The sequence below is a fragment of the Micropterus salmoides genome, unplaced genomic scaffold, assembly GCF_014851395.1.
Source record: "Micropterus salmoides isolate LMB-PRFRI ecotype aquatic unplaced genomic scaffold, ASM1485139v1 Ms_hic_scaffold_18, whole genome shotgun sequence".
Taxonomy (NCBI): Eukaryota; Metazoa; Chordata; class Actinopteri; order Centrarchiformes; family Centrarchidae; genus Micropterus; species Micropterus salmoides.
The window spans coordinates 24,719,139-24,732,769 of NW_024040928.1; the positions used below are offsets into that span (position 1 = coordinate 24,719,139).

A 13,631-nucleotide genomic window follows, 5' to 3' on the forward strand; every position below is an offset into this window, starting at 1 on the left:
TTCTTTAACTCCTTGATTTTTTCCCACAGTTAGGGTTCTTTCTTTAGTCTTATGGAAAAACTGAAACTTGAGTTGTGTATTTTAAAATATTGACAGAAGACTCCTGCTTGATAGCATATATACATTATAATGATGGATAGTCAAATGGGTATATCTGAGTCCAAGTGACATGCCATTAGCTTTGGCAAAGTGTTGCATAATGTTAACCTGCTGTTAGCCACTTCTCTAACTTGGTGTTGATAAGTGAGCAAGGTAGCAACTAGGAAAACAGGTTGCAACCATAGGTGTCTTTTACACTGGGGACGCTGGGGACATGTCCCCACCACTTTTTGAAATGTTGATTTTGTCCCCATCACTTTATTAAAGCATAATTTGTTAAAACAAACATTCAGAAAACATGCAATACAATTAAAATATAGAAGAAACAAATGTGCATTGTCCAAAAAAAGTAAATTAAGCTAAAAAAACAAACAAAAACAAGCTACTGATTATAAAATGATTCAAAACCATGCATGCACCAGTCAGTAACATTAACAACTTCTCAATACAGTTTTCTTTGGCCAAGTTTTCTGTTCTCTCCTTGTGAACATAACAAAAGAGGAGGGACAATTAAATCTTACTTACATATGTGCTGCCTCAGCAAGGATGATATGACATGAGAAAAGCTGATTTACAGGAGAAACAGATCTGAAAGTAACAAAGAATGCCTGAGAGCTGCCCTGACTTATATTCTAGTGTCACATGATACCTGCATTTTGTGTGTACTTTACATAAATAAAAACATTTCCACCATAAATTGGTGCAGAAACTTTCACCAGAATGCAGGAAATGAAGTGTTTAATGATCAAAATTTGATCAAAATTATGATCAAAAAATATCATTCATGTCATCTCTTATCTCTTAACCTTAATATCGCATATCATGTGTTGTTTCGCGAGCTATTATAAACTAACGGGACTTTCAAAACTTTTCAACGAACACCAAACTAACATTTTAAAAAATCTATAAGTTTACTGCACAAACAGAGTCAGTCAATTAATGAATCAAAATGTTTTAGCCTTAAGTTAATGTCAAACTTGTAGCGAACCAGTGTGTCAAAGTCGGCAGCCTACTAGTAACTAACAACCTTCGAATTTCTCTTCTAAGGAGAGTCAGGATTTCATGAAGTAGTGACAATTGACACCTAAATTAGGCTACTTTTTTAAATGAAATGTTAGTCAGTTACCTTTCGTCTTGGATCAAGCTGAGTTGAGTTACAGTTGAGGGACGTTTACTGTTGCTACCGTTACCAGGCATCATAGTGACCACACCATTAAACAACTAACCCTTCAAAATAAACCGATAATAATTCGTTTTGATGGTTTTATGGTTTATTTTCTCCTCTGAAAGGTAAAATATAGGCTAAATGATAGAATAATGAATCACCAAAAGTCTGCCGTTTGCTTCTTGGCGGCGAAAGAAATAAATCTTAATTAGAATAATTAGACTTTTAGATATTGTTTTATTTATTTTTTTGTCCTAGAAAATACATTTCAGCCTATGCGTTTTCTGTTACACCCAAACAAGTCTTCGTTGATAAAATGTAAATATGTGAGCAATAGGTTATGTGGCAAAATTTGCACAGATCTTTTGTCAGTGTTTCTTCATCCAAAAAGAAAGGGAAGGGGGACTTGTTAATATCTGCAGTAATGTCACCATTGGTGCATTACATTGTGACATCTGAAATGGTTTTTGTGTGAATTCTTACTTTCTCAGGCGTCTCAAATTCTGTGTGTTAGTTTATGTTACCTCTGAGATCCATGTGCTCATACCTTGGACATACCACATGATGGCAGCATAATAATGTGTTCTGGATTCAGACCCAGTGTTCAGTTGGGGCTAATATAACATATAATCATGTTGTCTGTATGTTCTATGTGTAGTATAAGATTTTGAGATTGTTAATGTTTTAGGAGTTCCTCAAAACAAAAAGCTATGTCCTGTTCAATTCTGTTCACATTCTGTTCAGTATTCTAGTGTTGATTATACTATACTAGCAGTGGGAATATGTAACGCCTGCTATTTTTTAAACTGATCCTGATGAAATAAAAAGTCAGCAAAGGGGATTGCATCGTTTTTAACAAGTGCCTACATTTTAGTGCCCAACATTATTATATAAATTGGTTTAATAATTGTGTGAAACCTTTGAAATGAATTTATACAAGCACACATCATCATATCCGATATTAATTATCATTCATCACATCTTACAGAGCATTTTCTGAATATCGTCCAATAAGTACATTGAGTCATTTGTCAGAAATGATATCATCATCCATTATTATCGTCCGCTTATGCAGGGTTGGGTCACGTGGCAGAAAGCTAAGTAGGGTATTCCAGACATCCTTCCCCCCAGCAACATTTTCCAGCTCCTCCTGAGACATCCCAAGGCGTTCTGGGTCTCCTCTCAGTCGGACGTGCCCGGAAGACCACAAAGGAAGGTGCCCAGGAGGTATCCTCATAAGATGCCCGAACCACCTCAACTGACTCCTTTCAATGTGAAGGAGCGGCTCTACTCCAAACTCCCTCCGGATGTCTGAGCTCCTCACCCTATCTCTAAGGCTTAGCCCAGCCTTACTCATTTTGGCCGCTTGTGTCCGTGATCTCGTTCTTTCAGTCACCACCCACAGCTCATGATCATAGCTGAGGGTTGGAACATAGATTTACTGGTAAATAGAAAGCTTTGCCTTCTGGCTCAGCTCCCTCTTCAACACAATAGTCCGGTACACTGTCCATCTCGTGCTCCATTTTGCAGTGTTCCAGATCCAGAGATACTTAATCTCCTTCGCTTGGGGTACTTCACTCCCAACCTGGAGGGGCAATCCACCATTTTCCAAGAGAGAACCATGGCCTCAGACTTAGACCACGAACAGTGTTCTGATACCATGTACACTTATGCTCTAACATGGTGTTTATTATGGCCAATCCATTACTAGCACAGAAGTCCAATAACAAAACACAACTCTGGCTCAGATCAGGCAGGCCATTTCTCCCAATCACTCCCTACCCAGTTTCTCAATCATTTCTCCAAGAAGGCCTGGTACTCTGAGTTGCTGTTCAGTGCATATCCATGCACAACAGTCATGACCTTCCTTGCATAGTGGCAACCCTCTCCTTCTCTTACCTGTACTCAGCCGAAAGCTAGTTAACATCCCCACACCTGCCCAGCTCCTCTCACCCTGGGGAACTCCAGAGCAGGAGAGAGTCCAGCCCAAGAGGTTAGCCTATACTACTATGTCTAGTTGGTACCACTTCTCCCACACCAGGTCTGGCTCTTTTCCCGCCAAAGAGGCGACATTCCACGTCCCTATGCCAATCCCTACAGGTGGTGGGCCCACAGGGCGGTGGCTCTATGTAGATCTTTCGAGCTGTGTCCGACCAAGCCACATGGTTCAAAGCCTGGCCACCAGACGCTTGCTGGTGAGCTCCCCTCCGAGGTCTGGCTCCAGAAGAGTACCCTGGTATCCCTTTTCCAGGCGAGGCACTACAGCTACTTCTCAGGCAAATTTTATGGTTTGTTTTGACCAAGCGAATGCAATACCCTTTCACAAGAGAAAAGTAAATTGAAACCACATTGAGATTTTTAAAATTCACAGGACTCTGAGGTATTGTTCTTTAAACAACTCACAAACACAAACACAACCAGCAAACACTGACAGAACAAAGGGGTTGTTTTGGGGGGTCACACTGATATTTATTGAGCCAATATTGCCCTAAAAAATCTGCTATCATCTTCATACGATATGGATGTATGGTACAGGGCAAGGTGGTCTACAAGGAGGTTAGTCTGTAATTTGTTGATGCTAAGTGATAACTTGTCAATTATCAGAACCATTTATGCAGTCGAAGCTCAACATTTCAAAAGTTTGCTGTAGCAAAACGTCAACCTGAATTTAATGTGTAAACTAAATGCGAACCTAAAGCAATGCCCAAACACATTCCTTTTCAAAAAAATGTACAAAGAAATGGTTTTCAGGAGGTATCGAGAAGCACTGTAGTAAAAGTAGAAGTTCTCCTTTGTTTATGTTTGGGTTTTTTTGTCTTTTGTTTGTTGTTTAGTTTAGTTTTTTTGTTGTTGCTGTTTGAATAAGTACATAATCGAGGTCAGATAAATAAATACTTTTCAGTGGTCACTTTAATATTGTATATATGAAAAAAAATGTATGTATGTATGCATACATATATATATATATATGGATTTATATAACAACATAATAATATATATAAATATTGTAAATTGAAGGAATGTAAGAATTAAAGGGGTAGGAGTACATAAGTTTTACTTCTTTCTACTCCTTTTCGCACATGTGATAGAAGTATGTTAACACAGGAAAGAAGTGTACTTTGTTTGCTGCTCATCTGTTGTTGTTTTTTTCTCCTATGTTTTTAAACATTTTTTTATTCATTTATTAATTTATTTTTATTGTTATTTTTTATATACTGTCTCTTGCATGTTCGAAATAAAGATTTCAAAGGAAATCAAATGTGGTCATATATATTTCTTGCCAACACATTTTATTATAGAATTTATCAATTCTACACTGATAGTTTATTGAACGATGTTTTTCCGTTACAAAAAAACACATTCACAAAGATTAAAGGAGCAAATGTTAACAATCTTTATTTTCTTTAACGTAAAACCAAATTGGACAAATTTAAATGAATATTTGAACAAAATCTCAGCCATCATCAGCTTCTTTCCCAAAATAGTGGTCAGATTTGGCTTTGAAAAGCCAGTTGAGCCGTGGTCCTGCAGCCTGCATCATGGAGGCGATCCAACGTAGTCTAGGTCCAAGATGGCGCTTAGCCATTTCGAAAGGGACTGATCTCGTCCCTCTCTTGCTTTTTTTCTGACTCTGTGATGGCGATGCCAAGCTTTGGAGGGCCTGGCACTAAACACACTCCTCCTCTTGCTGGTGTGTGGTTTACCATCAAAACACACGTGCTGTACAAACATACATGCATGCAGATTAACAGCAATGACAGATGAGTCACGAACTAGAACATTACTTCAGGCAAAGATCAGAGAAAGGAGGTCATCCAAAATCATGCCCAGAACACAGCACACACCACGCCACAAAAGAGCAAACATATAAATACATTTTTCACCTAGTCTGCAGCCACAGAAAATAATACAAAGCTTAAACCATCCAGGTAGCTAAGGGAGCAAAGAGAGAATCTTCTGATCTGGATTAGCAAACCCATGACATTAAGCTGACTTTGTTAATGTAGAAACTGCAATTTATGAAATTCACCATTTTCTCCTAGGCTGAACATTCGTTTTACATACTGAATAAAGTGATCTGTGAGCCAAAAAGATATTCTAGTGGATAATTTAATGTACCATTTATTTATTTTCTTTCCAAAATGATATGCATAGTACAGTGAGAATATATTTAAACAGCAATTACAAGTCAGGAAACTGAAAAGAGACAGATTTCTGATTTCAGAAGATTTTATTATGTTTTATTCCTCTACAGACTATACTTTTTATCTGCAGTTGTTATTCAAAACAAATCTATGAAATGTGGATAAACAAATTCTGGTCATTCTATGTTAAGGAGTATATTTTGTCTTTCACGTGTTGACGTGTTGTATCACTTTTGCAGTACATATAAGATACATACATTTATTATTAGCAAATAGCTGAGAAGACTGACAGTCTTTGTCAGCCTCTTGTCTGCAGTTTATGTTGTGAGTTACATCAGGCACAAATCTGTGTTTTTCTTTCAGCACAAACTGAGCTACAGCTTTTGACTATCATAGCTAGATTCTTTTCAGAAATGGAGCACTTGGATTCATCAATAAAAGATTTTAAAAAGTCAGATTTTTATATATTTAAAACCTTAATCTTTTTGTATTTGGTATATGCATTTTAAATCTTAAAAAGCACTTCATCGTTGCATCCTTACTGAACAGATTGGAGATGGTTCTTGGTCATTGACTAGCTAGGTCTTCGTCTTGATTCCTATTGGACAGGAGACTCCTGTCCCTCCCAGACCACAGTATCCATCAGGGTTTTTACTCAGGTACTGCTGGTGATAATCCTCGGCATAGTAGAATGGCTTGTTTTCCGCTATTTCTGTTGTAATCGAACCAAAACCTTCCTCTGTTAGTACCTGAAAGAATCAGCAATAAAGACTTTATGAATTTATAAACTGGCTAAAAATCAGGAAATATGCCAAGAACATATCTATACACAATAGAACAATAATAGAGTGTATGATTGGAAATTAAGTTCTATTTGATCTGAACAATGTTAAAAACTTAAAAAGTTGTGTTTTTATTTGAATCGCCCCTACATTTGGAGGATTGTAAGTGAAAACAAATGCATATATTCTGGTTTTGTTTCAATAACTCATCATCAAACATCAAAATAGCTCAAGGTACTGATATTGAGGAAAACAGACAACACACACACACACACACACAGTCACAAGGAATAAGTTGGTGATAACACCTTCTCCTCGTGATATAAATTACTCAACCAGATGGTGTGTGGGTAAGTTAAAGGAAACAAAGAGACAAGGCGAGCAAGAAAAGACACACACACACTTGTGAAACTGTAATTCCTGATGGGGGGGTGTTACTGTTTTTTTTTTATGTGTACATGCATGTTTACAGCAAAGCTTATCATTTCCTCATATTGTGGAGCCCAATGTACCCCCCCCCCCCGTACATTGGGTTCAACATCAACATGTTTTATCTAAAAAGCTGCTGTTCTTCTGACATGACGTCTGCACAGAAAGGGATAAAGACCCAGAGTCTCTGATGTTTTTTGGTTATTTGAGAAAACAGGAAGCTCTAAGTAAAGTCAGACATGTCAATACGTAACATAAGACATACATGTATATAATCGTTATCAGTGTTTCTTGATGACATCACCTCACCTTTTCGATCCAGCCATGATTAAGGTACAGTCAGCATTGTTCCATGGTTACATCTGGTTAGAAGTGTATGTGAATGCTTAATTTACTGACTGAGTATTCAGGTTAAATATTTAATAACCGGATGTCCCATTTAATTTGAGTACTCAACTGAAGAACTATCGCATACTATAATTTACAGCTTAATTATATGTTCCATATCCTGTGATTAAGTAGGTTGTTTCAGCTATACATGATAGTTTACAGAAATGTTTTAAATTAATTCAAAGTGAAGAAGCATTTTATTAATAATAAAAGATCAAGACATAAGTCTGTCAGAGACATCCGGCACAGCTTTATCAAATCCAACTTTATCAAATCCATCATATCACGAGGTAAATGACACTGACTGGAAAGCACCCATTTTAATTAAAGCTCTCATCTAACAAGTATCACCAGTGTTTACTTCACCCAACAGACCCTCCGCTCCTACATCTATCCTATTTTGTTCATTAGCCAGAGAACCAGAGGTCATGCAGGCCTCAGGTATTTGGCCAGGACCTGAAGCCCTGCTGGGTGCTTATCCTCTGCACAGGTGGTCCAACGTGGCCCCTGGGGCCTGGAGCATCTACAGGCTGGCAAGGAGCACAGTTAAAACTAAATGATCAGTCTGCTGGCAGACTTTCATAGCAGTTTTAAATGACATTGCTACAGCCGCCATTTTGTAAGATGTAAGCGAATACTGACTGTTGGACTATCGTTTGTTAGGCACTCTTGTATTGCGATTTAGCAGAATTTAGTTTCTTTAAGCTTTGGCCACGTTTAACATGAACATCTGACACTGTAACATTATAGATATGACAGAATACGGAAAAGCATTATAGGTTTGCTTTAATTACTGCTGGGCAAGCCTATTTTACTCTGTACTTTTACCCTCTAACCCTCATGGATGTGTATGTTTCCTAGATTCATTACTGTGTTGGACTTTGGGGACTGATGTTAACCTTTCGCTTGTTATACTTCTAGTGGGACACGTAAAACTCTGAACTTTTGTGAATCCAGTTTCCAGTTATTGTACTAATTCATTTTTACAATACCCCAGTTCTAACTATTGTTGTGACAATTGCTTCTGAAAAGGCCAACTCCTGTCTACTCCCTTTATTGGAAATGTCTTTAGCTTTAAGCATAGCTGTGCAGCACCATGCATAGTGAGGGCAGAAGCGGGATAGCATATTGAAATCTTGATGTAGCAACAATGCTACACATTTAAATCTTTTATCATATCTCTGAAAGAATAGGACTGTATCAAAAGTAATGTAAAAACAATAAAAAACAGCAATATAGCAGTCAGTGATTGTCAAGGCACAGACTGCATGACTATCAACAACTAGACAAATCTATATATTAAGTGCAAAGAAGGCAGAGACAGCAAAGAACAGCGGTAAAAAAAAAAAGATGTAAATATGTTTTTTTTAAAGTGTGATGCTTCATTTTGCAAACAGGTTTAATGTTAAATGGTACAATTCCTGTTAAGAATGCACTTCCAGTTTGAGTAGAAATAACTCCTTGGGGAAATACTACAAAGTTCTCTGTTTATTTTTAGTACTAAAAAACAATCAGACTTAAAGGGGTGCTGGGTAATTTCACACATTGGTGCCTCTAATAGTTAGTGAGAGGTAATTGTTTGAAAACCATTTTAAACTTCATTGACGTCAGCACTCTCAAGTTGTTAAAGAAGATGTCAGCAAACAAACCCAGAGGGTCTGTGATGCTTCTATAACAGAAAATACCAAAGAGACGAGAGACACAGAAGATCTAACGTTGGCAAGTTCAGCTTTTAATGGACAGTCTGTTTGCTCCCTGCTGTTTGATTCATCACTTCCTGTACTGACACCACAATTTAATTTGAGTAAGTAGGGTGGAGGTACAACACAGCAGTTAGTCTGAATGGGACTCTCTTCTCTGTTGCACTTTATGATTCAGACATAGATTTTGACAAACAGTAGGCACTTTTATTTACACCGTACCTTTCAAAAGGGTGAATAAACAATGAGAAAAAAACATTTCACAGAAAAAGAGAGAGAAAAAAAAAGGAACTACATAAAAATATTACTAGCCGAAGAAATGCATTTATTCTAAAAGGAGCAGAAATGCATTTCCTTGACTTGATATAAGCCTTGAGTTTAAGCAGACCTCAGCCGTTCTGGAAGTTTAATCCAGATATGTGAATTGTAGAAACTAAAAGCTGCTCCACCATCTTAATATTGACCTTCTGAACATCAGTCAAACTATAGCCCGATGGCCTGATTGGTCTTGATTTGTAACACAGATGCAGATCAGTGCTGTATTTTGTCCCCACATTATTTAGTGCTTTAAAAATAAGTAAGAATATTTTAAAATCAAGTCTTTGACAAACAAGTTGCCCAAGCTGTAATTTGAGAACTTCAGTAATGTTCTTTCTTACCCTGAAACACACTCCAAACGGCAAGTTTAATCATTCAGCAGTAACTGAATTTCACTTGAATTTCAAAATCAACATGTCTTTAGTTTCAGACTCGCGTGATTTGCCACTTGAAGAAAAAAGTGGAACACAGTTTTACTTTCCAGTCAGAAACAACAACTCCGGTCAAAGCATCTGATCTTCACAAGGCAAAGCTGCTCGCAAAGCATGTTTGTTTTTTTGCTTGATTGCTTCATAATTTTTTAGAAGAAAGACTGGAATTAAGACACACTTTAGGTTTCAGCAGGTTGTCCAGGTTAAGGTATTTTTTGTACTGGATTTTGTGTAACTGTAGGTCACACAGGATAACAGAAAAACAGAAGCCAATGGCAAACACAAAAATTAAACTAAAAACAAACAGCAAAGCAAACGTCTCCACTGCATGCAGTCATCTCTGGTCTGCAGTACATCTTTTGAAGGAATACTCCACAGAGAGTAAAAGCCAAACATACAAATGTCCAGGGACACATCTTAGACTACTACTGGCCAAGTTCAATACTTCCGCTTATCACCTCCTCAACTCAGAACGTCCATCAGAAATAGTGAATACTTGATAGTGATTTATGAATAAACAACATTTGTTTGGAACATACTCGTAAAGAGCAATGTAGAGAAGTAAAAACTGCAGAAGTGGTTTGACACATCATCATGGATGTTTTGATGGGTATGGACATGTTGTTATCCTGGGTCGACATTGGAATCCACTGTAACTGCTGTGAATTCAATTAGACAACTAATCTCTTCTGAGAAACCAACACTCTTTTCAGAGCTACCTTTGATTCTAAAAAGATTTTTGGTGGACTACTCCTTTAAGATGATGAGTATCAGGACAAAATGTTGGCTGTAGTCGGCTTTAAGCTAAAAATACAGGCACAGAAATGAAATCCAACACCACCTGTTATGCCCAAAATGGCTGCATTTTACATTACACTGATGTAGTAGCATCCTCGACCATGCTCCCTGCCTGTTCAGTGTTTCAGTGCGTTTATTGGGCTGGTCCTGCTGCTGTGTTAGCAGCCTGCTATAAATGCATAATTCACATGCATTAATTTGCATGTCAGAGAAGTAGATTTCTCATTTGAAATGCAAATACCTTGACTGCTCTGGTAAAGCAGGGAAATGTGAACAATACTGATAAGCACCCCCGAGACAAGGAGAGGAATGAAAAACTGGAATGAAAAAAGGTGAAGCTGGCATGTTAAAAAGCGCTAGAGAGGGATTTCATAGACAAAGAAAATAAGAGATAGAGAAAACTCAGAGGAAAGAAAAACAGCTGTTTTGTGTTAAGAGAAGTTTTCTTGAAGAAGTAGATATATGTGTTCATGAAAAGAAAATGTAGCAGGAGAGGTGGATCAAGAGAGAGAGATGCCAGAACAATGAGTACACACTGCTTTAGCACCCATTCTTGCACCCACCGAGCGAGCACACATTATTACATTAAGCAAGCATGCAAGTGCACACACACACACACACACACACACACACACACACACACACACACACACACACACACACAGTTACCACTTCCACCTGCCATTTTAGACGCAGTGCACATCCTAATGATGGGTAGGAGGCAAGAGAAGAAAAGGGAGGCTCCTTTCATGCTGCAGACAACCGCCAGCCGCCTGCAAGGTAATTTTCTGCAGTGCTGTTGTACCTTATATATACACACACACACACACACACACACACACACACACACACACACATACACACCAAATTCCCCAATCATTCTCTGTGTGAACAATACAATAAAGCCAGGCAGCATAGCGAACATCAATACCCTGTCAATACCATGACACCAAATTAACCACACTATTTTCTCTCTTTATCACCACTCTTGGCCTAATATTTCTCTCTTCTTCCATCTGTGTATCATTTTTCTGTGTATCTCCATTTTATATGTTTGCATCTATGAAATGTGGCTGGAAAAGAAGGATAATGAGGATCAGAGGTGGATGTTAATACAAATTCAGGAAGTGTCTGGTAGGCGTGTCCTGGGAAAATATTGTGAATGCTGTGATGCATTTTACATTTTCAGTTTGTTTGGAATGAGGGAGTAGTTAGACGTGGGCAGTTAGCATTAGTTAGCCACCATGGCTGCAGGGACAAAGAGAAGAAAGCCGCCTACAAAGATTTTGTCAACCGGAAAGACTCAAGAAAGATTTTTGGGAGCAGAAATTCATTAATATTTCAAAGATGGTGCTGAACAAAGTCAATGTAAGGATGTGAATACAGGGAAATGATTCATCTACTCTCAACAGAGATAGAAAAACACTAAATTATTGAAATGCACTCATCTTTTTAAGAAAAATTTCACATTTAAAGAAGCTTTGTGTAAAACATCAGATACAGAGACTTCAGACCAAATATATATTTACAGACATTTAAAAAACAAAACCTGAGTCAAAACATAATCTGAACAAATCCTAAATCCTGTGTGTTTGAGTGTGTGCCTTAGTATTGCAACTAAAGCGATTTTTGTAGAGGACAGATTTAAGGCCCAGATGGTTTGGCATGGAGTGTGTTTGCTATAGGCCAACTGCTCACACACACACACACACACACAGATGGGAGAGGGTGGGGGAGACGATCTGGTGAGAAAAAAATGACAGAGGAAACAAACCTAGAAAGACTGAGAGATGTGGTGTTTAGACAAAGATAATCTATCCATCAACTGTATCTCATAGGATTGAAAACCACAGTTTAAAGACAGAAAGAAATTGTGTGTCTCTGTCCATCCATGACCATTATAGATAAAAGCTCCGGGCCACAACTATCTTTCAGACCAGGAACACACACACACACACACACACACAGCTACATGAGACAACTCTGAAAGTCAGTGGTCTCTCTGCATTAAGAAAATCACGAAAGATGCTTTAGCAATTTGATCCTCAAAAAGGTATAGAAGGTAAACAGTCCTTTTATTAACAAGAATACAAATCTTAAGATTTACACAGAGACTAAAATGTTCATTACACCTCACTAAATTCACACAACATATGAAAGAAAGTCTCAGAGCCTCTCTGCCAGCTAAAAATGGAAATATTGACCTCAGGATGACATTACACATGCTCACTGTGTCAACAAATTTAAAAAGGGTTAATCCTTTAAAATTAGCTTCACGTTCTGTCTGAACACACAGTAAGCGTAGTATTATAGCCTTTTACACCAAAATTAGCATTTATGCAGGTTTTTTAAACATGGGTGAACCTGCTAAAAAGAGGCGATTGACCTCGTTCCCCATTGCCAGTAGATGTGAATGCGTGGAATTAAAATAAACCACTGGGTTTTATCATTTATTCATTCTAATAACCATGAAACTGCCATGTGCTCTTCCACAAAGTATGGTCTCTGAGAATCTGCCATTTGTTCTTGTCAATCTGAGTTATGCTCTTAGAATTTACAGTGGGGGAAAAAAGTATTTGACCCCTTGCTGATTTTGCAGGTTTGCCCACTTACAAAGAATGCAACAATCTACAATTTTAATCATTTGTACATTCTAACAGTGAAAGACAGAATCCCAAAGAAAATTCCAGAAAATCACATCATATGAATTTATAAAAATTGATAACCATCTGATGAGGAAAAACAAGTATATGACCCCCTACCAAACAGCAAGTATTCTGGCTCCTACAAGCCAGTTAGTCTTTCTTTAAGACACAGCCCCAATCCCAACCAATTATCTACATCAAATACACCTGCCTCACCTCGTTACCTGTATAAAAGACACCTGTCAACACCCAAACAACCAGCATCTAACATCACCACCATGGGCAAGACCAAAGAGCTTTCTACGGACATCAGGGACAAGATTGTTGATCTGCACAAGGCTGGGATGGGCTACAAGAGAATCGGAAAGCAACTTGGAGAGAAAAGATCAACTGTCGGTGCAGTTATCAGGAAATGGAAGAAGCACCACACCACCGCCAACCTCCCTCGGTCTGGGCCTCCACACAAGATCTCGCCTCGTGGGGTGTCCCTGATCATGCGAACGGTGAGGAATCATCCCAAAACCACAAGGGGGGAACTGATGAATCAACTGAAGGCAGCTGGGACCACAGTTACAAAAGAAACGGTTGGTAACACACTACGCCGTCATGGATTGAAATCCTGCAGCGCACGCAAGGTCCCCCTGCTCAAGAAGAAACATGTACAGGCCCGCATGAAGTTCGCCATTCACCACCTGGACGACTCAGAAGAGGCCTGGAAGAAGGTGATGT

General features: G+C 38.3%; 1 protein-coding gene across 1 annotated transcript in view; it reads right to left on the bottom strand.

Moving 5' to 3' along the window:
* Positions 1 to 4,634: 4,634 nt before the first annotated feature.
* msra (methionine sulfoxide reductase A) overlaps positions 4,635 to 13,631 on the bottom strand; it is a 41,028-nt gene continuing 32,031 nt past the window's right edge. The window contains exons 6-7 of the mRNA XM_038727085.1: positions 5,952 to 6,158; positions 4,635 to 4,984 (exon numbers count right to left, since the gene is read on the bottom strand). Coding sequence (XP_038583013.1) covers positions 5,988 to 6,158 — 171 coding nt within the window. The 3' untranslated portion in view covers positions 4,635 to 4,984; positions 5,952 to 5,987. The remainder of the gene's footprint in view (positions 4,985 to 5,951; positions 6,159 to 13,631) is intronic.